Source organism: Chionomys nivalis, chromosome 26 (assembly GCF_950005125.1).
Source record: "Chionomys nivalis chromosome 26, mChiNiv1.1, whole genome shotgun sequence".
NCBI lineage: Eukaryota > Metazoa > Chordata > Mammalia > Rodentia > Cricetidae > Chionomys > Chionomys nivalis.
In genome coordinates, this window is record NC_080111.1 from 438,521 (window position 1) to 466,366 (window position 27,846).

At 41.2% G+C, this 27,846-nt stretch overlaps 1 protein-coding gene and 4 non-coding genes across 6 annotated transcripts; all 5 read right to left on the reverse strand.

Moving 5' to 3' along the window:
* Positions 1–2,115: 2,115 nt before the first annotated feature.
* Nop58 (NOP58 ribonucleoprotein) lies at positions 2,116–27,247 on the reverse strand. Of its 2 annotated transcripts, none has more exons than XM_057758848.1 (15): positions 27,007–27,247; positions 23,378–23,454; positions 21,142–21,194; positions 18,211–18,332; positions 16,384–16,520; positions 14,423–14,487; positions 13,300–13,434; positions 11,323–11,468; positions 10,324–10,450; positions 9,108–9,271; positions 7,759–7,893; positions 7,415–7,476; positions 5,078–5,211; positions 2,828–2,991; positions 2,116–2,360 (listed from the first exon to the last, which is right to left on the reverse strand). In XM_057758848.1, the coding sequence occupies exons 1-15, from the start codon at positions 27,049–27,051 to the stop codon at positions 2,310–2,312; spliced, it is 1,617 nt and encodes a 538-aa protein (XP_057614831.1). In that variant the 5' UTR covers positions 27,052–27,247; the 3' UTR covers positions 2,116–2,309. The 2 variants fall into 2 exon arrangements, with proteins under 2 accessions (XP_057614831.1, XP_057614832.1); XM_057758849.1 differs by lacking the exon at positions 27,007–27,247 and adding an exon at positions 20,854–20,962 and having other exon boundaries at positions 23,378–23,451.
* Positions 10,181–10,264, reverse strand: LOC130867162 (small nucleolar RNA SNORD11). Its single transcript, XR_009056427.1, has one exon. It is a non-coding gene; the product is annotated as a small nucleolar RNA SNORD11 (small nucleolar RNA).
* On the reverse strand, positions 11,203–11,284 carry LOC130867163 (small nucleolar RNA SNORD11B). Its single transcript, XR_009056428.1, has one exon. It is a non-coding gene; the product is annotated as a small nucleolar RNA SNORD11B (small nucleolar RNA).
* On the reverse strand, positions 20,982–21,065 carry LOC130867161 (small nucleolar RNA SNORD70). The gene has a single exon (XR_009056426.1). It is a non-coding gene; the product is annotated as a small nucleolar RNA SNORD70 (small nucleolar RNA).
* LOC130867160 (small nucleolar RNA SNORD70) lies at positions 22,347–22,432 on the reverse strand. Its single transcript, XR_009056425.1, has one exon. It is a non-coding gene; the product is annotated as a small nucleolar RNA SNORD70 (small nucleolar RNA).
* Positions 27,248–27,846: the final 599 nt, after the last annotated feature.

Genomic DNA, 27,846 nt, shown 5'->3' on the forward strand with positions numbered 1-27,846 from the left:
TTGATGAGAGATTAAGAAATAATAAGGAACAAGCAAGACAGATCTGTCGGGGAAGGTGTTTGCCACGAAGCCTGGCAGTTGAGTGGATCCTCAGGACCCATAGAAAGGTGGAAGGTGAAAAACAACCTCATAAAGCTGTCTTCTGACCACTGCACATCACTGAGCTACACAATAATAATAAACACAAATTTCAAAAATAAACTATAGGAACAGAAAGACTCTAAGGAAGAATAGGACAAAAAAGTCCTCACAGGAAGGAGGGGTGGGACACTCAGTCACGTCCAGGGCATTGGAGTTAATACAAGGAAAATCTTTTAAAGTCAAGTCAGATTTTAACATACAGAGTGAGTTCGAGGCCAGCCAGAGCTACACAGAGAAATAGATAAATCCTGTTGAGAGAGAGAATACAACTCTACAAACCAAGCGATGATGGTGTGCACCTTTAATCCCAGCACTTGGGAGGCAGAGGCAGGTGGTTCTCTGTGAGTTCAAGGCCAGTGTGATCTAACAGGCTCCAAAACTACAGAGAAACCCTGTCTCAAAAAACAAAAAAAAACCCCAAACAATACATATTTATTTCATGTATATATACACACATATATAATATATACATATTATACACACAAACACTAATATACATATGTATATATTATACATATACATATGCATAATATAATATACATATGTATATATATATTAGTGCTTGTATGTCTGTCTGTATACCTGCATGTATATCTGTGCACGATGTGGGTGCTAGAAATTGAACCCAGGTCCTCAGCAACAACAGCCAGTACTCGTAAATGCTGAACCATCTCTCTAGCTTCAAACCAGATTATTTGTGTTAAATGTAGTCAGCATTTCACAGCCTAATGTTTTAGAAAAGGAGTTTTAGGAATCAGAGAGGCAGTTCTGTCTTGCGACTCTTCTACTATCAAGTGAGGGCCAGGCTTCAGTAACCCCATACCCGTGGTGACTTCTCAGCTTGGAGTAGAAATGATAAAATCTGAGAACGCAAAGTCAAGAGAGGAAATTGGTCTAAACAAACTGTTTTTACTACTCTTTGCATCCCATTTTGCTTCTCACTGGAAATATCTTGGTGATACTATTGAAGCCACTACACACACACACAAACACACACACACACATTATCCTGGTGTGAATCTGCAGCTCAGGTTTCTCAAGAAGCAACAGGTAGGAGCATCACTTGATCCCAGCAGTTCAGAGACCACATTGCAAGACCCCACCTCAAAACATAACAAAACAAAACAATAAAAACAAAAAGCCCTTGAATATTTTTGCAGGGAAAAAAATCAGTAACAATAAAACAGTTAATAGAGCCGGGCGATGGTGGCGCACGCCTTTAATCCCAGCACTCGGGAGGCAGAGGCCATCACATCTGGCTTGGAACCAATTTTGAGAAAGGGTGTTATGTAGTCTGGCTTTGGACATGGTGTTCCTGCCTCAGCTACCTTCCAAGTGCTGGGGCTATAGGCATTTACTACCATACCTAAAGGAACTTTTGCATAATTATTTTGAGGGGCTAGAGACATGGCTAAGGGGTTAAAAGCACTTGCTACTCTTGCAGAAGAGCCTGGTTTGGTTCCCAGCATCTACATGGTGCTTTTCAACTGTAACTCTATTTGTATGTCATCTAAAGCCCTCTTCCAGCATCATGGGTACCAGGCAAGCACGCAGGGAATATACATACATGTAGACAAAACATCATTGAGATATTTAAAAAAAAAAACAAAGCCGGGCTGCAGTGGCGCATGCCTTTAATCCCAGCACTCGGGAGGCAGGTGGATCTCTTTGAGTTTGAGGCCAGCCTGGTCTACAAGAGGTAGTTCCAGGCCAGGCTCTGAAGCTACAGAGAAACCCTGTCTCGAAAAAACAAAAACGACACTCGTGAGGCAGAGGCAGGCAGATCTCTGTGAGTTCGAGACCAGCCTGGTCTACAAGAGCTAGTTCCAGGACAGGCTCCAAAACCACAGAGAAACCCTGTCTCGAAAAACCAAAAAAAAAATAACAATCAAAATTCAATTAATGCTAAGTCAAAGATAAAAAGGGCTAGAAATTCCCTACCTAAACATAAAGAGACCACAGAACTCCTTATAATACAAAGAAAATACTTTTATTTCTGTATCAAAGACTCTAAGGTTAACAGTTGTTGACAAGACACAAAAAAGGTTTGAGAAGCTACAGATAATCGCTATTGGATTTAATCTCCCTTCATTATTTTACACGGCATCTGTACGCCCCAACCCAGTCTTAAGCATGATGTGTTCAGGTGACATTAGGGTTCCTTTCCATTAGTCCTCAGCTTCTTTCTTTTTTTTCTTTTTCTTCTTTTTCTCTGGACTCTGAAAATAAGCAACAAAAAATGCTTTTGAAACAGTGTTAATATATTAACCTATCCTTATAAAGTGTAGTATCTACTCCCAGAAAACAAACTTTGTAATAAAATCTAAACCTGTAACCCCAGGAAAGCCTGGGGTATGGTGGAGTGACACAGCACTTTGTACACACTAAGCCTTCGGCTCAATCCTCAGTACAGCAAAAAAACAAAACTCCACATTCCTTCCTTCCTTCCAGTAAATTCTTTTCATGAAAAAAAAAAATCCAACAACAAAAACAAAATGAGAAAAGGCCTCTATAACAAAACAAAAGAGAATAAACAACTTCACTTTTCTATTACATCTTCCTTTAAACACCTGGTCATTTCTGACCTCGAATACAAACAATTCCTATTACTAACATCCATACTTCAGGCTCGTTAACAATGTCCTGTAATAAACTCAAGAGATAAAGAACAACCAGGATCACATACAGGAACTGCTGTGCTGGTGCACGGCTCTTCCTCAGAAAGTGGCTCCTCCTTGATGTGTTTCTTTTTATCCTTCTTCTTCTTCTTCTTTACAGATGGCTCCTCCTCTACCTCTTCCTCCTCCTCTGCTGCTGCCGCCTCCTCCACCTCCTCCTCTTCTACTTCAGCTGGCATAGGAAGAATTAGAATTGAATTAGACTTCCCTCAAACCCTAGAATATTTTTCTTCCTTTCACTACAGTCAACTCTCTAGTGTTTATTATTAGGATCATTTTATTGTCTAACACTATTAACTATAAATAATCTAGACCAAGATCAGAAGTAATTTTTACCACCAGCTATTACTTAATAGAAGTCAGCAAAAAAGCCAGCCTGGTCTACAAGAGCTAGTGCCAGGACAGGAACCAAAAAGCTACGGAGAAACCCTGTCTCGAAAAATCAAAAAAAAAAAAAAAAAAAAAAAAAGAAGTCAGCAATAAAATAAATGGCAATCAGTTACGTAGCGTGGTGACCTGGAAGCGTCAATTACATTAGAAAAGGTCAAGAAGTGAGAGCTGCTCAAGATCCTGAAGGCAGAAAATGGATCAATAGTTCAAGTGCCCACTGCACAAGCATAAGGACCTGAGCTTGGCTCTACTCTTGACTCTACCAAGAAGTCAGGCAGAGTGTTTGTTGCAAGTCTGTAACCCCACAGAGGGGGACAAGCAGATGGAGTGTTCCTGTAACCTGTGGGTCAATCAATCTAGACAGAGGAACAAACTAAGGCAGAACACACTCAATGCTTACCTCTAATCTCTAGAGACACAGGCATACATCCACAACACACACAGAGACCCAGCCTAGTAAACCTTCAGTGAGAGGTGAGTAAATAATATACTAAACAGACTAATAAATACTAAGGATAAAAATGAAACAGGGAGCTATCAGAAGCGGAGTTACACATGGATATTTCAACACAAGGGGCAGCGATGGCGGAAAGTGAGAATTTTGTGAATCATTTGTATGCGTAGATGACAGGCAGGTGCATGAAAGCCAATGGCTGAACATACAACTGCTAATCAAGGAAACCACTCTGGAACGTGCTTTCAAATACTGGAAATAAGACTTTGCCTTTGTTTGTTTTTCAAATCTTTCAGTAATAGAAACACAAGTTAAATACCAGCAGGGATGCAGGATCAGGGGCGCTTGCTTATTATCAAGTTGACTGGTATCCTTGAGATACTCTGATAATGAACAGCAGGCTGCAATATGATATTCCTCGGGGTCTATTCATAAACCAAACAATGAAGCTGCACCAACGTATATCTCTTTTTAATCATGCAACTAAAATGCAGGGGAACCAACTTAGAAGCCACCTAACTACAAATATTTCACAGGATATAAAGTCTTTGTACATTTAGTAAAATCCTGAGTTCTACACATTGGTAAAGACACCAAAATCGGGCTGGAGAGATGGCTCAGTGGATAAGAGCACTGGCTGCTCTTTCAGAAGCCCTGAGTTCAATATCCAACAACCACATGGTGGCTCACAACCATCTGTAATGAGAGATCTAGCGCCCTCTTCTGGTGTGTGGGCATACATGAATGCAGAATGTTGCATACATAATAAATAAATCTTTAAAAAAAGACACCAAAATCTAACAACAGCTTAACTTGTCAAAGAACAGAATGGCATATTAAAACACTATCAGTTTTCACTGAATGCAATGACAGACATTTCTCTCATACTTAGTCTGTAGTTTTAAAAGATCCTTATTGAAGAATCTTTAAAAATTAAAAATTCTTTTTTTTTTGTTTGTTTGTTTTTGGATTTTCGAGATAGGGTTTCTCCGTAGCTTTTGGTTCCTGTCCTGGAACTAGCTCTTGTAGACAAGGCTGGACTCGAACTCCCAGAGATCCACCTGCCTCTGCCTCCCGAGTGCTGGGATTAAAGACGTGCGCCACCACCGTCTGGCAAAAATTAAAAATTCTAACGAGGGCCTGCAAGATGGTTCATTGGCTGAATGCATTTGTGGGGAAGGCTGCGGACCTGTGTCTGATTTCTGGATCCAGTCATACGTGGCATCCTCAAACTTCTGTGCACTCTTCCATGCCACTCCCATTCCAACAGAATAAAAATGCAATGCTTGTTTAAAAAATTCCAACTAACCTTGCCGGGCGGTGGGGCACACCTCTTCTGGCCTTCAGGCATACACACAGACAGAATATTGTATACATAATAAATAAATATTTAAAAAAAAAAAATCCAACTAACCTTTAATTTTAATCTTGGCTTTTTTTGCTTTCTTTTCAGTAATTTCATCCTCTTTATCCACCTCTTCTATTTTTCGTTTTTTAGAACAAGTTGGAAGTGTGGAGTCACCAGAGGGATCATATGTCTTCACTTCACTGAAAAAAAAAAAGATAAATTGTGGAAAATCTTTACAAATACCTGTAACTGAAATAATTAAAAAAAAAAAAAAGCAAATACTGCTGGATAAGGCAAAAGCACACAATGGTTTCATTCTAGCGGTTTTAAGGTAGTTTAGATAAGTCAATCACACTCAATGTGAGTCAAATTCTTATTTAGACTTAGAATTTAAATTCTATTATATAGAAATACAACAGCATTAAAAGGGAAACAATGAAGTAAATCACTTTCCAATTAACTACAAAGTAAAACCGCACTGATTGCAATCCCATTTAAGAAAAATCTTTACCACAACCCGAGAAAAAAAATTTTTTTAAAATATTTATTTATTTATTATGTATACAATATTCTCTTTGTGTGTATGCCTGCAGGCCAGAAGAGGGCACCAGACTCCATTACAGATGGTTGTGAGCCACCATGTGATTGCTGGGAATTGAACTCAGGACCTTTGGAGGAGCAGGCAATGCTCTTAACCTCTGAGATATCTCTCCAGCCCCAACCCGAGAAAATTTTACAGTAACAAAGAACACACTGATCCCCTACGACGTGAATTAAATTAAATCTCATAGCTGCAGTACAGGAATCTGAACCGAACTGAGCAGAGTTCTGTCTGGCAGGGCTGTAGATGAATGGCTGCTCAACTTATAAGCTGTAAATACCATTTAATAACAGAGATCCACACAAGTCAACCAAATCATGGAGTCTATATGCCTACAATCAATGCTATTAAATACTGCTCGGTCCCCTTCTAACCTATGCTGCCATTAAAATCCACACATACCTCACTAGGGATCATAACCCAAGAAGCTGTGATACTAAGGAGAACAATTTTAAATTCCAACAGTTATGATGGATGAACATCATCTCTAGCCACACTGCACCCATTTCCCAAGGGGTTTACTGAATGAGGCCCTTGATACACGATCACAGCTCCATCCCAATCACTGAAACTCACAAGCCTTCAACCTAGCCTATCATCAAATGATAACCAAAGCGCCCTCTACATGCAAGTAAGGCCACAATGCTTCTATATGACTATGAACTACCAAGTAGGTCAAATGAATGAATGCATGCTTATGAAGGACCAGCCAGAGGGCTCGATGAGGAAGAGCATTTGATAATCGCTAGAACTCACATAGTAGAAGGAAAACCAACTCCTGAAAGTTGTCCTCTGACCTCCACGTGAGTGCCGTGGCTTGTGAACACACACACAACCCACCCCCAAATACATAAAAAGCTGAAAGTGTGAAAAACTAAATGGCAAGGAAAAATTATGCATATAAAAGATGTACACAGCATGGTGATGGCTGTAGTTAACATGTTCCTGAAAATTGCTCATATTAACAAACACAAAAGATCTACCTATCTACCTGCCAATTTGACTTAAGTGATTCCACAACTACAAACTATTAAAATACGGGTACAGTAAATAAATGAGATTGTCAAAAAACAAATAAACCCCCCAAACCCAAAAAACCTTGTTTTTCTGTGTGCGTGTCCTGACAGCTGAGAGCTGCCATGTGGGTCCTGGGACTCAAACCCAGGTCCTCTGCAAGAGCAGTAAGTGTTCTGAACTACCGAGCCATTGCTCCAATCCCATCAGTTTTTTTTTTTTTTGGTTTTTTCAAGACAGGGTTTCTCTGTGGTTTTGGAGCCTGTCCTGGAACTAGCTCTTGTAGACCAGGCTGTTCTCGAACTCACAGAGATCCGCCTGCCTCTGCCTCCCGAGTGCTGGGATTAAAGGCGTGCACCACCACCGCCCGGCCCCATCAGTTTTAAAAATGATTTGTTATGGGGCTGGAGAGATGGCTCAGTGGTTAAGAGCATTGCCTGCTCTTCCAAAGGTCCTGAGTTCAATTCCCAGCAACCACATGGTGGCTCACAACTATCTGAAATGAGATCTGATGCCCTCTTCTGACCTGCAGGCAGACAACACACAGAATATTGTATACATAATAAATAAATAATTAAAAAAATGATTTGCTATGCACACGAGTGTTTTGTCTGTATGTATGTGTATGTACAAGGGTACCTGGTTGTGAGCCACCATGTTGGTCTTCTCCAAGATAACCTCAATGAACATTCTTAGCTGCTCATCTATCTCTCTAGCCCCTTATTTCACACTGAATTTACAATAAAAAATATTTAAACAAGCGACTCTTCATTCTATATATACTTTACCTTTTGTGTTCGTACTTTTCTGCTTTTGCTAATGCCTTTCCTGTTCCACTTATTTTTCTTATCTAAGGAGAAAAATAAAATTACTAAGTCAAAAATCTACAATATATCCTCTATTGGATAGCATACAGCAGTATGTGATAAATTCTTTGCTATTGAGTAAACACATTCAAACGGAAAACATTGTTTAACACACTTTCTTGGCTAATGTAAAGATAAATCAACAGCAGAAAATATATAAGCATAATTAAAACATGGAAAAAAGCTGTTTCCAGGCGATTTTTGTGTTTATGAAACTGTAATTTATTTGGTAGGCTAACATTTGCCAGACAGGGTGTGGTTCTTACCCCTCTGTCCTCCAAAATTCTCAGTCTGGCCTCTAATTTGGCTCTGTTCTCAACTCCCATTGCAGAACTGGAATCTTCACCAAATGCATCGTATCGGATAGCCAAGACAGTTTTGGCTGCCAACATTCGAGAAATCTATTAACAAAACATAAACCAGACAGCAATGCTTATTTCCAAGGAGATTATAAATACTCAATTGTTTACTCAAGAGAAAATTACAGAAAATCACCATACTACCATTGATTCTGGACTAGAATGAAAAGGTCTAGTCATGTCTTTCTACCCCTCTCTTTTTATTTATTTATTTATTTATTTTTAAAAATTTTTTTTTTTTGTTTTTTCGAGACAGGGTTTCTCTGTGGTTTTGGAGCCTATAGAGACCAGGCTGGTCTCGAACTCACAGAGATCCGCCTGCCTCTGCCTCCCGAGTGCTGGGATTAAAGGCGTGCGCCACCACCGCCTGGCTTTCTACCCCTTTCCTGACCTGAGTTCAATCTCCATGACCCATGAGAGAAGGAGAGAGACCTCCACAGGCTTGCACACACACATTTGAAAAACTAAAGTTGGGTTTCTCTGTAGCTTTGGTGCCTGTTCTGGAACTGACTCTGTAAACCAGGTTGGCTTTGAACTAACAGAGTCCTCCTGTCTCTGCCTCTCACGCTACCTGAAACTGCAGTTTGAATGTATACTATAATCAGAATAGGAGCAAAACGAGTTTGGTGGGGAAGTAAAGCTCAAGGGTTAAGAAGATGGCTGCGGGGGGGGGGGGGGGGGGGGGGGCCACGTGCGGCTGGAGAGATGGCCCAGAGGTCAAGCTCTTCCAGAGGTCCTCAGTCCAATTCCCAGCACCACATGGTGGCTCACAACCATCTGTAATGGGGTCTGGTGCCCTCTTCTGGCCTGCAGGCATACACGCAGACAAAATATTGTATACATAATAATTTTTTCTTAAAAAATTCTTAAAAAAAAAAAAAAAGAAACCTTGTCTTGATAAACAACAACAACAACAAAAAAAACTAACAAAAAGATGGCTCAGATATTAATAGCATTTGCTGGTCTTACTGAAAATCTGGGTATAGTTCAACATAGACATAGCAGCTCACAATCGAAGCCCTTAAGAACTGGAAAAAACAGCTGGGCCGGTGGTGGCGCACGCCTTTAATCCCAGCACTTGGGAGGCAGAGGCAGGCGGATCTCTGTGAGTTCGAGACCAGCCTGGTCTACAAGAGCTAGTTCCAGGATAGGCTCCAAAACCACAGAGAAACTCTGTCCCGAAAAACCAAAAAAAAAAAAAACAAAAAAAAAAAAAAAAGAACTGAAAAAAACAAAACAAAACACACTTAACTCACCTTTCCTTTATGTTTGGGACTTGTCTGTCCTACAAGAGAAGCATGATAAATGAGCCCATATTTAGGGGTGTCTCTTCTAGATTTGAGTGCCCTGAAAAGTGCCTTTTCTGCACCAAGAATCTGAACCGTAGAAGCTGCATGCTTGGCCAAATTCAAAAGAGAACCTACAAAATAAATTAATTAAAAAATTTTAAAATATGTACTTTCAAGTATATAAAAATTCTATACTAGTGTACTGAATTTCCTCAAACCCTAAATGTTTTCATTCCTACTGTAAGGAAAGCTATGAGCTGGAGAATTCTAATTGCATTATCATGTGAGTATGAGTGATGTAAACATTAGCAATTTGACCATCGTCTAAGACTCTGAAAATAAAGTATGCTACTGCTATAGATACATCAAGTCATATCAATGGTACAGAGCCACTGTTACCCTTGCTGTAGAGATAAATTAAACATTCTAGGGCTGGAGAGATGGCTCAGTGGTTGAGAGCACTCACTAGCTGTTCTTCCAAAGGACCCAGATTCAATTCCCAGTACCCACATGGCAGCTCACAACTGTCTGTAACTCTAGTTCCAGAGGACCTGACACCTTCACACCAATGCACATAAAATAAAATTAAATAATTTAGAAATAAAAAAAAAATCTTGATATAGACTAACATACTTGGTTGGATTTGCTGCATTTAAGTTTTAGAAATATTTAAGACACTAATGGTACAAACTCAAACATTAGAAATATATTTAAAGTACAAATTCAGTTTTTAGTCTATGATCTCTTGCTGCTGGCAAGGTTACCTACCGACTGAACCAGAGTGAAGATAATGGAAACAGCCCATGTATCATGACTTTACAGAAAAGGAGACTTGGAGTATTTGTCTAATATCGCTGAAAGAATTATTCCAGCTTAAAAGAAATCTGTGATGAAGTATAGCAATGTATCCTGTTAATACTGTAATTTTTAAAATGTATTCAAATCTTGGTACGATTTTTCCTTTAGATGTTGAAAACTGATTAAACTTATGGCTAAAATATGATAGCAAACTAACTTTAGCCTTTTGACTAAGGACCACAGTGTCTCAGAAGAGGTAGTGACTGAAGATGCCCTCATTATTCAAAAAGAACTCAGGCAAAGCAACAGGAATCATCATTGAACCATGGTCCCCAGTCTGTACTAAGTGTTACCCTCATGTTACAAGCCACATTAACACTGTCACCTGCATGAGCAATGAGTCGTGCTCCAACCAACTCCCCAACCATGACCGTAACATTGGGTGCGATGGCCATCATGCGATTTTGCAGATACTCATACAGCTGAGTTCTATACTCAGAAATTTCAATCACCTGGAATGAGGATAACAAAGGTTATGGGTAAAGAGCGTATGATGCATTTTGAGAATATCAGATTGCAATAGATACAAGTAGATATGCACAGGCAACTTACTGACAGTTAAGTCAACACTACAATGGCTGGGGCAAGATTACAAGAGCACGGGGATAAGACCAATCCTAGGTGCTTGGTAAGAACAACCTCTAAAAATAAAATAAAGCTAGTTATGCTAGTTCATGCTTATAATCCCAGCACTCAGAAAGTCTGAGGAAAAAATTACGAAAAAAAAAAACCTATAATTAAGCAATCTGATCAGTATTATCTTGGTACTCTTTTTTTTTTGTTTTGTTTTGTTTTTCGAGACAGGGTTTTTCTGTGGTTTTGGAGCCTGTCCTGGAACTAGCTCTTGTAGACCAGGCTGGTCTCGAACTCACAGAGATCCGCCTGCCTCTGCCTCCTGAGTGCTGGGATTAAAGGCGTGCGCCACCACTGCCCGGCTTCTTGGTACTCTTAACAAACTAGGTTAAACCACTCTTCCAAATATAATGCTCAGGCCAGGTGTGCTGGTGCATGCCTTTAATCCCACAATTGGGAAATCCCTGATGGTGGGGACGAGAAAATCTGTAAATTCTAATCCAGCCTGGTCTACATAGTGAGTTTCAGGACAGACAGGGCAACAGAGACTCCTTCTCGTAAAACCAGAACCCAAACAAAAAATACACATAAATTACTTCATGTTGTCGTTATTGCATACGCACACCCAAAAACATGGCATCAGATGAGGTAGTGACTGAACACCTTCATATACTGTCAGGTGAACAACAATGCAAACATCATCATTGCCATCAGCAAAGACTCAACTACAGCCCCCGCGGGTGTAACGTACCTGGGTACACAGATGCAGAATGTTGCAAATATCTTCCTCGGAAACCTCTGTTCCCATAGATATCTCTGCGGCTGCTTTCACCTCTGCTTCTACCTCCTCTGACAGCAATTCAGAGAGAGTCGCAGATGCATAGTTCTTCCTGTCGCCTGCGGAATGCATAGAAGATAAGCAGAATCATTCTCAAATAAAAACAGTGAAGAGGAGGAGGGGAGGGAAATAACTCAAATAGTAGCACAGCCTGGCCCACAAAGAAAATGCCTCAATGCCAGCACTCGGGAGGCAGAGGCAGGCGGATCTCTGTGAGTTCGAGACCAGCCTGGTCTATAAGAGCTAGTTCCAGGACAGGCTCAAAAAACAAACAAACAGCCGGGCGATGGTGGCGCATGCCTTTAATCCCAGCACTCGGGAGGCAGAGGCAGGTGGATCTCTGTGAGTTCGAGACCAGCCTGGTCTACAAGAGCTAGTTCCAGGACAGGCTCCAAAACCACAGAGAAACCCTGTCTCGAAAAACCAAAAAACAAACAAACAAACAAAAAAAACCCCACAGAGAAACCCTGTCTCGAACCCCCTCCCCCAAAAGGAAAAATACCTCAATGTTTCCCTCAAAACAAACAAAAAAATCCAAAACAAACAAACAATCCACTCAGGCAGAGGTGGGTGGATCTCTGTGAGTTCAAGGCCAGTCTGGACTACAGAGCAAGTTCCAGGATAGGTATTAAAGACACACATAGCAATCCTGACTCAAAACAATCAAAAAACAACACACCCCAAGAATTATTTTGAAAACAAAAATAAGACAAAGCATCTCATAAACATATTTCATAAAAGGTGACAGATACGAATAGGATTAAGGGTCAGGCAGTGGTGGTAATGGCTTTAATCCTAGCATTTGGGTGGCAGAGGTGGGTGTATCTGTGAGTTCGAGGCCAGCCTGGTTTACAAGGCAAGTTCCAGGACAGCCTATCTCAAAACACACCACCCCCCAAGAAAAGAATTAAGGATACCATAAGAGGATTCAAAGGATGCAACATTCTGAAACTATATATGTTTTTGTTTCAAAATAGGGTTTCTTTGTGTAGTCTTGGCTGTCCTGGAACTTGCTCTGTAGGCCAGAGGCCAGCCTAGTGTCAGCACCAACACCACGACCTGGCTGAAACTATGAACTTTAGCTGGATCTCACAAAGTCTTCATAATATACCTTGAGGTTACTCAAGACTTAACATTCTTATCCTACTGTCTATTCAGCCTGTTTTTTAACTTGCTTCTAAAACAATGCAGCAATTAACCTCATTTGCTTGGATTTCTCATGGAATCAACTTTTAGAGCCTAACTTAATGTAAAGCTGCAATCTTAAAATATACCATAAAAGCTGAAAGCATTATTTATAGCTACAATAATCTTTGTTATCTGGGTCAGTTGGAACCATTTGGAACTAGTGACTTTGTTACTTGGAAAGTTAAGATATTTAAAAGAGGGGCTGGAGAGATGGCTTGGTGGTTAAGAGCACTGACTGCTCTTCCAGAGGATCTGGGTTCAGGTCCCAGCACCCATATGGCAGCTCACAACTGTCTGTAAAAAGTTTCAGGGGGCCGGGCGGTGGTGGCGCACGCCTTTAATCCCAGCACTTGGGAGGCAGAGGCAGGTGAATCTCTGTGAGTTTGAGACCAGCCTGGTCTACAAGAGCTAGTTCCAGGACAGGCTCCAAAGCCACAGAGAAACCCTGTCTCGAAAAACCAAAAAAAAAAAAAAAGAAAAAAAAAGAAAAAAAAGTTTCAGGGGATCTGACACCTTCACGCCAATACACATAAAATAAAAGTTAAATAAATAAATAAATAATAAGTTATATAAAAAAAGATATTTAAAAGAAGTCACTTACCTGAAAAATTTAAAACCAATTCTACTAAATTACATCAATGTATAATTAATACTGAGCTATATTCATGCAGTTTTAACATAAAGGGCAAACAACCGACTTACCAACTTTCTGTAAACACTTGCAGTATGTCAAATTATCTGAAATAATTTTCCCTAATTCGGGGAAGTGCCAGCCATACCACTCCCTACACCGCATAATGTAGTTGTTTAGTTCTTTATCCAAGTCATCTAATAAGGCTGCAACATGAAATAAAAACAGAAGCAATGAGGGACTGATAACAAATTGTCTTGAAGCATTTTCAAGCATTTAGTGGCATTGAGTACATTTACACCATACAAACCATTAACACCATCCTTTTTCAGACTTGTTCCATTATGCAACAAACTAATTTTTTAATATTTATTTCTTTATTTGGTTTTTCGAGACAGGGTTTCTCTGTGGTTTTGGAGCCTGTCCGGGAATTAGCTCTTGTAGACCAGGCTGGTTTCGAACTCACAGAGATCCACCTGCCTCTGCCTCCCAAGTGCTGGGATTAAAGGTGTGTGCCACCACCGCCCGGCTAATATTTATCTATTATGTATACAATATTTTGCCTGTGTGTATGCCTGCAGGCCAGAAGAGGGCACCAGATCTCATTACAGATGGTTGTGAGCCACCATGTGGGTTCTGGAAATTAAATCCTGGTCCTTTGCAGGAGCTAACTTTCTACACTGTTTGGCTTCTTTCACAGAAGTTTTCCTCATTGTGGCATGTATTACGTTATTTCTTTTAAAGACCAAATGCCATCTTAGGTGTGTATGCACCTGTATCTAATTTTGTTTATTTATTGATAAAAATTTTCCTTTTCAGCTAGTATACTCTATGAACAGAGGTGTGACAACCCAAGGGACTACTAAGCCCATGATTTTAATTCTTGATACACATTTAGTAATATGTTAGTCAAAGCAGTTTTTATTACTTCCATGTCTCTTAAAATTGTTCAATCCATGACCTCTAAAAAAGACAGGTGAAAAAAAGAACACTTAAGTACACAAATCTTTCTTGCAGTTTTAGCACTTACAATGAAGAAAGTGGTATGTAATATTAACATAATTCTAGGTTTATCTTTTCCTACTTTGCTTCCCCAGCCATCTACTCATCTAGTTCATCTTTAACAGACAAAATTAGCAACAACAGCTGAGAGAAAAACAGAATTAAACAGATCAGATTCTGCCATGTACTTACAAATTGCCTGAACAATCATTGTGTCTACTTTATCAGCACTGAATTTCAATCTGTATCGAGACAGGCTAAGGAGATGAAGAGAAATAAACAACATTTTACAAAGGACCTCAATTAAGGCACCCCATTCCCACCTTCCCCGAACTGGTGTGTTCATGTCAGTGGGTAGCGAGTGCAGTTCTCTCACTGGACTAGAACTTGCATAGCGGGACAGGCTGGCTAGCTAATGAGCTCCAAGGACCTGCCTGTGTAAAATCCCACGCTCTGGGATTTTAATGCTGCCAAGCCCAGGACTTTTTTTTTTTTTTTTGGTTTTTCGAGACAGGGTTTCTCTGTGGCTTTGGAGTCTGTCCTGGAACTAGCTCTGTAGACCAGGCTGGTCTCGAACTCACAGAGATCCGCCTGCCTCTGCCTCCCAAGTGCTGGGATTAAAGCCCAGGACTTTTATGTGAGTCCTGGGGGCCTGAACTCAAATCCTATGACTGTGTGATAAATACTTTGCAACTGAGCTAGCCTTGAACTTGACACAGAGCTGACGACCACGGCCTATATGTATTTCCATATGAATTTGTTCTGGTGGGGAGAGTAAGTAATAATAAGATAGAGCAAGTTATATTGATCTTGTAGGGCTGTGTGGCTACACAGCACGACTTCAAAGCATTCCAGAAAAGAAACAGCATAACATTTGTATAACACCTGAAAACAATGTTACGGGAACTGCAGGTGGAAGGTGTCAGATCTCACCACTAATGACGTTTGTAGCCTTGCGATCGATATTGTAGGGTGTCCTTTACATTACAGGACATTTTCAGTATCTCTGACTTTTAATCACAAAAAGAAATCTTTTTTTTTTAAAGTATTGAACTATTTTTGTTTGTTTGTGTTTTTGAGACAGGATTTCTCTGTAGCTTTGGAGCCTGTCCTAAAACTTGCTGTGTAGAGCAGACTAGCCTCGAATAGAGACCTGTCTATATCTGCCTCCAGTGCTGGGATTAAAGACACGTACCACCACACGGTGTGTTGAATTATTTTTAAATAATATGCTCACAACCTTTTCGCTTTTCCCCTGAAACAGGGTTTATGTGTTACTCTTGCAGTCTGGAACCTGCTCTAGAGACCAGGCCATTCCAGAACTCCAAGATCTACCTGCTGCTGCCTAAAGAGGCTAGGATTAAAGGCATGGCCCATCATATCCAGCTGCTAAAATACTGCTTTCGATGATTACAGCATAGCAATAGTGCACATGCTATACAATTGTGACCAGGAGTCAGATTCCAACACCTATACACCAGGGAGCAATCCATGCATGCCTGAAACCCAGCTCTCAGACAAGATTGATGGAGTCTACTGATTTAGAGCCTAGCCCAGGAAACCTGTGTCCCAGGTTCCAAGAAAGACTCTACCTCGGGCTGGAGAGATGGCTCAGTGGTTAAGAGCATTGCCTGCTCTTCCAAAGGTTCTGAGTTCAATTCCCAGAAACCACATGGTGGCTCACAACCATCTGTAATGGGGTCTGGTGCCCTCTTCTGTCCTGCAGACATACACACAGACAGAATATTGTATACATAATAAATAAAATATTTTTTTTTAAAAAAAAAGAAAGACTCTACCTCAAAGAAATAAGGAAAACAGAAAAGGACAACATTTTCTGGCCTTAAGACATACACCACATACAATTGCACATAGCAAAAAAGTTCTCTCTCAGACCACTGCAGAGAAAAGACATGAAATAAGCAACCCAACACTAAAGGGGAAAAGAAAATCTGATGAGATTTTAAATACAGGCAAGAGCTGGGTGTGGTGGCCCACACCTTTAATCCCACCACTGTGGAGGCAGAAGCAGGTGGATAGCCTGGGCTACACAGAGAAACCCTGTCTTGAAAAACAAAAAACAAAACAATAAAAAATAGTATTTAAATGTATGTATAAAAGTGAGTATTCCTAATTTTTCTGTCAAGTGTTACCTGTGAGCCAGTCCAAGACACATGGCTGCCATCTCCCGTGGTTCCACCCCAGGAATCAAGCCATCCATTTGTGATCTAATTCCTCTCATAAGCTCATTAACAACAGGACTGTGGATACAGCTGAGATTCAGTTTTTCCTATAAGAACATTTATATTAGATGAAAAGGAAATTCTCCTGAAAATGCATCTTTGTTGGTTTTCAGATAGTGACATAAGAACTTATTATTGTAGCACAGGCTGACCTAAAGCTCAGAGTAAAAATCCTGCCTCAGAATCCTGGAATGGCAAACATGAGCTACCGCACTGGATTCTGAAACAACACGAACTATTACAACAGTATTTATAGGGGTTGGAGAGATGGTTCAGTGAATAACAGCACTGGCTTCTTGGAGAAGCCCTGAGTTTGATTCCCCACATCCACACAGTGGCTCACAGCTGCCTGTAACTCCTGTCCTAGAGGATCTGATGCTCTCTTCTGACCGACCTCCGCAGGGACGAGGCACATACACACACAAAGGCAAAATATTCATACAATAAAAATAAACAAAGACATATAGCTTTTTTTTAAAAAAAGGAAAGAAACAATAAACAAAACAAAAAGTTCATGGGCCAGGAGGTGATGGGCACAACTTCCATCCCAGCACTCAGGAGGTAGAGGCTGGCGGATCTGAGTTCAAGGCCAGATTGGTCTACAATTAAATTCCAGGAAAACCAGGGATACAGAAACACATCTCTACCAGGAGAAAAAAAAGTTGATGGAAACTAAACATGAAGTGCAGGTGCCTTCAGAGGACAGACGGTGTCAGATCCCCTGGAACTGAACTGACAGGTAACGGATCTGAAGCCGGGTCCTCTGCAGAGTACTTACTGTGTGTGTTCTCTACCACCCGGTCATCTCTCCAGTCCCTTTCCTAACTTTAGAATTATGGAAGTATTTCTATGCTACAGCATTTTAATCAAAAGTAAAGGTAAAAAGTTTCAATCTTTACGTCTTTCCTCCAGTGGTAAGTGTCTCTTAAATACACCCCTCCCCCAGTATTAATGAGTAAGAAGTCTTCTACCAGCTCCCCTGAACTATACTTTTATATCATCTCAAACAACTCATTGCAGGGATGCACTGGTAGACTTCACTTCAGGTTTTCTCTCTTGTACTAAAAGCTTCCAATGAACACATCTTTAATGACTGTATTGAATGGGAAAATGTTTATGTAAGGATTATCCTAAATTTTTTTTTTTTTTTTTTTTTTTTGGTTTTTTGAGACAGGGTTTCTCTGTGGTTTTGGAGCCTGTCCTGGAATTAGCTCTTGTAGACCAGGCTGGCCTCGAACTCACAGAGATCCGCCTGCCTCTGCCTCCCAAGTGCTGGGATTAAAGGCGTGCGCCACCACCGCCCGGCTATCCTAAAATATTAACAGACTACAGCATCAGGGCGAGGGCTTCTTTATCCTTTCTTGTTATCTGTTTTCTTTTTTTCTTTTAAAAATGCTTTTGAATATTTATTTATTATTTATATAATACTCTGTCTGTGCGTATGTCTGCAGGCCAGAAGAGGGCACCAGACCTCACCACAGATGGTTGTGAGCCACCATATGGTTGCCAGGAATTGAACTCAGGACCTTTGGAAGAGCAGGCAATGCTCTCAACCACTGAGCCATCTCTCAGGCCCTTGTTATCTGTTTTCTACAATGTACAGGGAACAGCTGTTTCTGCAACTTCCACTTCAGCTTCTCATGCTGCCTAAAAGAAACAGGGATTGTGAGAACACGTGACATCCGACCACATAGGTCTGAAAGGCATGGAGAACCATGACGGCCCCGCCTTCCTTACCTTTATCACCCCTCCTAGTTTAGCGTCAGCCACAGCCAGAGGTTCATGGGCTTCTTTTACTATTTTCTTCAGAACTTTCTTCAGCTGCTTATTGATTTTACCCTCCATCAGAGCTGTGAATGCTTTTTGGGGAGGGGAGGAGAGAAAAAACTGTAACTAATAAAGTTCTGATATAAATTTTAAAGCAAATACTACCTTTAAAAAGACTCAAATGTTTCTTTTGAAATATAAACGATTCATGTATTTGTTTTATTCATAAATGTCCACCATGGTAGTGCACACCCTCGCTCCCAGTACTTCATAGGCAGAGAGGAGCAGGCTGTGACACCTGCCTCCATACACAAATAATAAGGTTGTTAGGATTCAACTTTTTATAGCTCACTGCTATAGCTTTGGCTCCCCTTAAACTTGTGATTTCCCTTTAGTCTTCCATTGCTGGGAGCTAGGAGTGTCCTATTATACCTGGCTATTTCAATCTACCTTCAACACTGTTTTCCTAGCATCTACTTTTTTATAAAGAGACTTCTTCCTTTTATTCATTCCTTACTTAAATTTTTTTGTCTTTTGGGTTGGGGATAGAGCATTTGCTTAGCATATGAAAAGCCTTGGGCCAGATCCACACACACTTTAAAATTAAAAGTTGAACTTCATATTCCTAGTTTAAATTTTTGTTGTTTTACATATATGGTTATTTTGTCTACATGTATTCCTGTGCACCACTTGTATCCTCCTGCCTCTAGAGGCCAGAAGACAGCAGAGTCCCTGCAACAGGGATCACAAACACCTGAAAGCTGCCATGTTGAGTGCTGGGAATTGAACTCCAGGTCCTCAGCAAGAGTCTTTGGCTCATCTCTAGTTTGTAATATTCTATATCACACAATTTTAATTTTAACCTAGCACAATAACCCTTCTCTTAATTTTTTTTTCTGAGTAAAATCTCTACACTAGAATAATTCTAGATTCTATTCTAAGTTATCATATACAAAATAGTTACCATTTCATTAAAAATGAAATTAAAAAATCAAATGCGTCAAATATTTTAGGAAATAATTTCAAAAGCTGGGTGTGGTGGTGCATGCCTTTAATCCCAACACTAGGTGGCAGAGTTGGGTAGATTTCTTGTGAGTTCAAGGCCTGCTCTATACAGCAAGTTCCAGGAGTCAGGGCTACAGAGAAACCCTGTCTTGGGGAATGGGGGAGAAAAAAATAACTTCAGGGGACTGGAGAGATGACTCAGGAGTTAAGCACACTGGCTGCTCTTCCAGGGGTCCTGAGTCTAATTCCCAGCAACCACCAAGGCAGCTTACAACCCGTGGGATCCGATGCCCCCTTATGGTGTGCAGACAAATCACCTATCTAAATTTTTCAAAAAAAAAAAAAAAAAAAGGGCTGGAGATGGCTCAGAGGTTAAGAGCATTGCCTGCTCTTCCAAAGGTCCTGAGTTCAATTCCCAGCAACCACGTGGTGGCTCACAACCATCTGTAATGGGGTCTGGTGCCCTCTTTTGGCCTGCAGGCATACACACAGACCGAATATTGTATACATAATAAATAAATATTTTTTTTTTTAAAAGGTAAATGCTAGCCGGGCGGTGGTGGCGCACGCCTTTAATCCCAGCACTCGGGAGGCAGAGGCAGGTGGATCTCTGTGAGTTCGAGACCAGCCTGGTCTACAAGAGCTAGTTCCAGGACAGGCTCCAAAACCACAGAGAAACCCTGTCTCGAAAAACCAAAAAAAAAAAAAAAAAAAAAAAAAAAAAGGTAAATGCTATTCGACCCTGTACAACTAAATTAAATTCCTGGAGTCTATGAAAAGGCACAAGGAGAGAAGTGACATCACAAAAGTGTCTTCTTGTTTTCATTCGCGTATCATGGCATTGGTACCTGCCTGTCCCCACAACTGCCTCAGAGGACCTGGGATATTGCTCAGTTGGTAAAGTGCTTTCCAAACAAGCTTGAATTCCTGGGTCTGGTCTCCAGCACTTAAGCTGCCTCATGAGAGAGACATACTACTAACTCCTGGGAAAAAACTTATCTGTTTGATAAAAACATTTTATCAGACCAGACATTTTAGAGGTTTATATGATGGCATTCCTGACATAGCTTACTAATTTCTCTCACTTCCAAAATGTTTATTATAAATTTTCTTTCTACTGTTTATAACAGATAATCTCTCTTCACAGGGCTGTTAATTTATTAGTAATTAATGGTAAAGAAACTTGCTTTGTGTGCTAGGAGGCTGGGGCATGCATATCTATGAGTTCTAGGACAGCTGGGGATATTCATAGAAACCCCTAAAAACAAACAAAAATCTTGTCTAGTTTTAAACCATTCTTCCTTACAGCCCTTTGTTATCAAATAATGGACTGATTAGCGATCCAGAGCATGCCTGTTCGTCCATCATAAGCCAACGTTGAAGGCTATGAATCACTCCCTCCTTTAAAACAAAGCACATGTAAATAAAAACATATAAATCCACGCCCCTTGGTGGTTTGCTTGTGCACAGTACCTGCCTACACTTAAGTAACTCTATTTCCCTTCAGTTTCGAATATTGATATGTTTCTACATTTTCTATTTCAGGTGGCTATCCTCAACTTCACCTTAAATTACACAAGTATTAGACTCGGTACATGACCACGTTACCTTGGTCCCTTGTAGAACAGCTTTTACTGAACTGTGCTTCAGCATTAGGCTGCTGGTTTCCACAGGGAGATCAATCTAATCACTTCTCATCACATGGGGGAAACCAGCCCTACAGTGAAAAAAGCTACCTCAATGTTGTCTCAGTGGTAGTGACGAATGGGTCAGATCACTTGAATTCACCCCAATAAGGATGCATCATCGACAACATTGAGTAAGATTAACTCAGGCAACTGAAGAAAACAACCTTTTAATTAAATAAGTAAAATAAAGTTTCTAGTCTTACTTTACCTGCTAATGCTTCTGCTGTATCCTGAAATTTCTCAAAATGTTTTAGCTTTACTCTAGAATTGAAAGAGAACAAATACATTATTGGAACACAGTAATTCTGCAAAAGTTACATAGCCAGAAAAAGAGAAGCTGGATGTTTCTATAGCATATACTACTAAAAGAAACTTGCTAGATGTGGTGGCCGTGTCTGAAATTCCAGCTACTAGGAAGTCACACAAGGATCACAAACTCAAGGGCAGTGCAGGTTACTACTTGAACTTTGTTTCAACTTATTTTAAAACACATAAAAATAAGGCCGGGCGATGGTGGCGCACGCCTTTAATCCCAGCACTCGGGAGGCAGAGGCAGGCGGATCTCTGTGAGTTCAAGACCAGCCTGGTCTACAGAGCTAGTTCCAGGACAGGCTCCAAAACCACAGAGAAACCCTGTCTCGAAAAACCAAAAAAAAAAAAAAAAACACAGGGCTGGAGAGATGGCTCAGCGGTTAAGAGCACTGCCTGCTCTTCCAAAGGTCCTGAGTTCAATTCCCAGCAACCACATGGTGGCTCACAACCATCTGTAATGAGGTCTGGTGCCCTCTTCTGGCCTGCAGGCATACAAGCAGACAGAATACTGTATAATAAATAAATAAATAAATATTTAAAAAAAAAACACATAAAAATAAAAGTGCATCTCTGTGAGTTCGAGACCAGCCTGGTCTACAAGAGCTAGGTCCAGGACAGGCTCCAAAACCACAGAGAAACCCTGTCTCGAAACCCCCCCGCCCCCAAAAAAAGTGCAGGGTGCGGTTTGTATACGCCTTTAGTCCCAGCACTTGGGAAGTAGAGGCGGGGATTCAAGGCCAGCGTAGTCTACACATTAAGCTCCAGGGCAGCCAAGACTATAATTTACTTTTGTGTTATGAGGACCAGGGTTCTATCCTCAGCACTGTCAGCCACTAACTAGATAAACAAACACCAAGCACACGTGAAAAATAGCCTATTACCCACCCATGCCTTGGACCCCAGTGTTTGGAAGGCGGAGGTGGATCTCTGAATTTGAGGCCAGCATGGTCTACAGAGTAAGTTCCAGGACAGCCAGAGCTACATAGAGAAACCCTGTCTCCTCGCTCCCCAAAACAAACAAAAGCAAACCTATTGTCAGCCTTGCTTTTCAACATCGCTACAGCGTTTACAGTCACAATGTTTTTTGTATAAAGAAATGTATTCATTGCTGTCTCAGTGGTAGTGACGAACTTTTGCTAAATCACTTAGACTCAGTTCCAAAGGAATACATCATTGACAGCAATGAATAAAGATTAGCCCAGCAAAGCAGATACCCTCTAAAATGGAAAAACTAGTCTCTATATGCCTAAAACAGTATTATTAGCTGAAACGAAGTTTTCTTACCTGGGAAAGTAAATGCTGGTAAGGTCCATCAAATGTATACTTAAAAGCACACAGATGTTAACAACAAAGTACTGAGTTTATCTTTCCCTGGCCCTGTTCTAACCCTGTTTCTACCTCGAGGGAGTGCCACCAGTCTCTCAGAACTTGTCTAAACGTTTAAGGATCAAGAGAGACATAAACTGAATCACATTAAGCCAATTACTCTGAAGTTGATTTTCCTGAGTGTATCATGGACATCTCTCGATTTGTTCAATAATGCTATTGTCAATGGAGCACCACAATGACTTGTTTGCCCTTTGTCTAGGTTTATCACTCTATTCTTTTGTGTATTTATTAGCACTAACAGATGAATGATCCATAGCTATGTGCCCTCCGAATCCACCAGCACCAATAAGATCATCGAGCGTCTTTTCAGACCACATGCATCCAGTGGGCTATTTCACAAGGTGACTCACAAATGGTCAAACAGCAACCCTGGCTCTACCTTGAAGAAAAGCCTACTGTCTCTCCCAACCCATTAGTTACCAAAAGACATGGAGGAATCACAACATACTTTTCAAGGAGTTACAACTTAGCTGATTTATTACACCCTAGAGCTAGAAATGAAAGTCATGGAAGATGCAGCTACAATTACTGCTTTTATAAAAGAAATTTACACTTAACTCTTGTTAGTGCCTTCAAACATCTCATAAAACATTAATCTTGGGGCACTGTCCACTGCAGTCTACAATACCGATTCGCTGTGATAGCCTATGTTCTAAAAACCAAAAAGTTGAAAATAACACCCAAAATGGAAATACCCACAAACTAGTGTAAATGCCTAAATCCTTAGACTCAATATTACTTACATTTTATTGGCCTTCTCTGGAGTTTCAAATTCTTTCCACAAACTGTCAACCTCTTGAAGTTTCTTCTCATTCAGAACCTGCAATAGACCAGTTACATTTTTCAAGCTACAACCTTACTCATGCAAAATATGAGTAGAAAGAGTTGGGCGGGGTTGTCCCACGCCTTTAATCCCAGCACTCAGAGGGCAGAGGCAGGCCCCAAAGCTACAGAGAAAAACAAAACAAAACAAAAAAACAAGTAGAGAAATGTTTCTTTTACTTTTTATTGAGTTGAGCTAGTTTTCTTATACAGCCTAAGTTTTGGTCAAATTAATAATTAACCTAGTACATTTCCTGTGGTTTTTTTTTTTTCTGCCCCTACTGGTATTTTGATTCTATTTTCAACCTAAGCTCTTAAACATTCTTTTGTATTGATACATGTTAAGAACAGATTTCTGGCCCAGCGTGGTAGCACACACCTTTTACCCCAGCACTTGGGAGGCAGAGGCAGGGAGAGCTCTGAATTCGGGGTCACAGAGCGTGTTCCAGGACAGGCTCTATAGCTACTGAGAAAACCCTGTCTCAAAAAACAAACAAGATAACATTTGTTTGGAATATAATATTTGCATTAACAGAACTGCTGTATTTTGTCACCACCCTCTTCACTTTAAGATTATCTCATGGATGTGACTGTTTTGCCTGCATGCAAACTACGTGCAGCACCGGCTGGAAGAGGTGGGTTCTGGGAAGCTAGGGCCTCTGCAAGGACAGGTGCTCTCAGCCACTCAGCCATCTCTTCAACCCCACACTGTCATAGTTAAAACTAAAGTTAAAGCAACAAAGGAAATGTAATAAAGGCGTAGTGATTCATATTTATCCAAACATTTACAAAAACTATGAAAGCAAAAACACTTTGGCTATTGTATTCCCAATCGTGCTACTATATATTGTTTCTGAACAAAAAGCTTTGTTTCACAATTATCTAATTTTATATATTTTTTAAAAAGTCCCATTGGAGAATGGGGCTTGTTATATAGATTAAACAGCCTCGAACCCCAGACTATTCCGTCACAGCCTCTGAAGTGCATTACAGGCACTATCCATTATACCCAGCCGCCACCATGTTCAAATTACTGGTTTTCACACAGGGAAACTGATAATATCTGCACACAAAAATCCATTGTTTCATTGTTTCAACTAAAATGGAACAATTTCTAAGTACAAATAGTGTATAGTTATTGCTACCATAAAAATCTTTGGCATTGTTATATTGCTTTTCAGTTTAAAAACACTTCTGTGGGCTGGAGAGATGGTTCAGAGGTTAACTCTGTTCTTCCAGAGGTCCCAGCAACCACATGGTGGCTCACAACCATCTGTAATGAGATCTGGTGTCCTTTTCTGGTGTGCAAGCCTTCATAAAGGTATGCATAATACATAATATTAAAAAAATCACTTCTTTGTATATTACAGCCTGAACATGCTGAAATACGTATATAAAATGAATTTACCCATGCAGGGCGGTAGTGGCCCACGCCTTTAATCCCAGCACTCGGGAGGCAGAGGCAGGCGATCTCTGGGAATTCGAGACCAGCCTGGTCTACAAGAGCTAGTTCCAGGACAGGCTCCAAAACCACAGAGAAACCCTGTCTCGAAAAAAAAAAATTATCCAGAATTATTTGTTTCAAAATACATCAGTAATGGAGCAAGATAGAGGTAAAACAAAATGAGTCTGTTAAAGGCTGAAACAGGTGAATGAAGCCAGCCTGGTCTACATAGTGAGCTCACCCCATCTTATAACAAATAAGCAACAATGATCCCAAAAAGCAACCCAAATCACTGAGTACACAAATGTTCTCCCTACTGTGAAATGTCTCACAATAGACAGAGGGCTGAGATGGCTCAGTAGGTGCAAGTGCCAATCTAAGCTCAATACTCAGAACCCATTTTCTGAGCTAGAAGAGAAACACACCACAAAGCAGTCCTCTGTCGTCAGTACAGGCACTGTCTCACAGGACTGGAGAGATGCAGACTTGCAGAAAACCTGGGTCCAGTTCCAGGAACCCACACTACAACTCATAATGGCCTCAAGCTCCAGTTCTAAGGACTTTAAAGCCCTCTTCTGGGATTCACATGCATGTGCTAGGGATAAAAATCTTCCCCCTTTCCCGCACACAGGCAACTTTAAAATGCTTTTGGGGCCAGCCAAGGCTGCATAATTAGACCCTGTCTCAAAACAAAAACAAACAAACAGGGGCTGGAGAGATGGCTCAGTGGTTAAGGGCATTGCCTGCTCTTCCAAAGGTCCTGAGTTCAATTCCCGGCAACCACATGGTGGCTCACAACCATCTGTAAAGAGGTCTGGTGCCCTCTTCTGGCCTGCAGATCTGCACACAGACAGAATATTGTATACATAATAAATATAAAAAAACCCAAACAAACAAAAAACAAAACCTACCACCACAACAAACAAAACCACACAACTTTTCTACTTGCTTTTCTTTCTTCCTTTTTTGAGACAGAATCACTGTGCAGCCTTGGCTGGCCTGGTACTTGCTATAAAAGACCAGGCTTGCCTCTGTGGTGCTGGATTACAGGCTTGTTCCGGGTTAAGTTTATTTAATCATATGGAGATGTGTATGTGCAGAGACTGTATTCTAAACTTCAAGGTTGAAACCATGAACTCCCCGATTACACAATTACATCACCTAACATATCGGCAAGCCTCACACAGCCCAAATTGAAAATCATGAACACCATGCCCCCAACCTTCCTACATTTTTGCAATCTCACTTAATCCACCCCCCCCCAAAAAAAAAGCATATGACACTCGTAGTTATTGGGAGGTGAGGTTTATTGTGGATATAAGGGAAAGCACAGCCAGGGATCCGGAAGAGTCCAGCGGCCACGAGATCAAGATCACCAGCGTAGCCAAAATGGCCGGGTTATACAGGAATCAATGAAGCCGGGTAAAGGGTCCAGCCCAGGAGGACCCTGTAACAGGTGTATTGGCGTCTAGTCGGCTGATAAGTTAATAGGCACCTCAGCCATCTGTCCTGTGTTTTGAGACCTAACATTTATGTTGTCTACATTAAAGCACAAGCATTCTTCTTCCTTTCCTCTTCCCGCTATCGTCACACAGCAAACTTTTAATAAGTCAAGCCACACAAAGTCACCACTCAAAAGCTTCCAACCGTGCCCAAAGGAAACTGATCTTGGGCTCGGGCTTTAATCTAGTCAGTCTATTTTAAATAGTTTTCCGGGCCAGCCAAGGCTACACAGCGGGACCCTGTCTCAATAAATAAATGAGTGAAAGAATGAATGAACTGTTAGGTTAGGGATGCAGCTGTGATTGGGAGGGGGCTGAACATGTACTAAGCCTTAGGTTCTATCTACCGCGAATATCCTTATTATGAGCCTAATCATCTGAAGGAGAGCGGATCACCTAAAGCCCGCCGAGCCACGTGTTCACTTCAACACCCGGCCCCTTCACTTTTTCATACCCTTCCGGAGCCCAGGAAACTTAAAAGACATTTGGGAAAAAAAAAAAAGACATTCGGACGTGCTCGTCGTGTCGGCCTCTAAGTCTTACCATGCTCCCCGTCTACCCCATCCACACAGGCCTTTCGGAGCAACACCTCCACCGTACCTACCTTAAAGATGGCGTAGCCAACCGACGTTTCAAACAGGACCAACATGGTGAGGCCGGGGCGCGGCTAGCCGCGAGCTCTTACGCCGCTGCAAACCCCGAACCTCTCGGCCACCGACGGCCCACTCGCTAGGCCGGGGAAGCGGGAGCGCACACACGCCCGCCTTCCTCGGAGCCGCTAGACCACACCGCCGAAGCGTCCCACGCCTCCCCGCATGGAGCAGCCAGCGTGCGTGTCTCCTTCTCTAAGGATGCTGAGGTGAGACGTCACTTCCGGCCGCAGCAGAGCGTGAGGTAACTTCCGGGCTTTTTCCCGCCTGCGAAGTCGGGAGAGAAGAGGGCATCAGAATATCGCGATACTTCTGAGGCCCTGCACTGTTAATTTGGCGTTGCCGGTTTGTGCGGTGAAGGAAAGTAAATTCTATGTAAATCAAATATGTAGTTTATAAACACAATGTATACACACACATATATATTATATATATTTACACCTCATTATGCCCTGCCCCGCCATATGAGTGACATATTTTATCTTTAAAGAAATACAGAGTTAGCCGGGTGATGGCGCACGCCTGTAATCCCAGCATTTAGGAGACAGGAGGATCTCTGTGAGTTCGAGGACAGCCTGGTGTACAGCGTGAGTTCCACGACAGTCAGGGCGCCAGAGAGAAAACCTGTCTCAAAAAATCAAAAGAAAAAAGAAAGAAAACTTCAGAGCTGACTAGATCAGCGTGTCTGCTGTTGGCATCTGAATTTAAAAAGGCCAGGACTTGGCTGTTTGTTTTGTCCCGAGTCTGAGCAAACAAGACTGTGCATATAAATGCAGTCCAAGACTTCAAAAGGG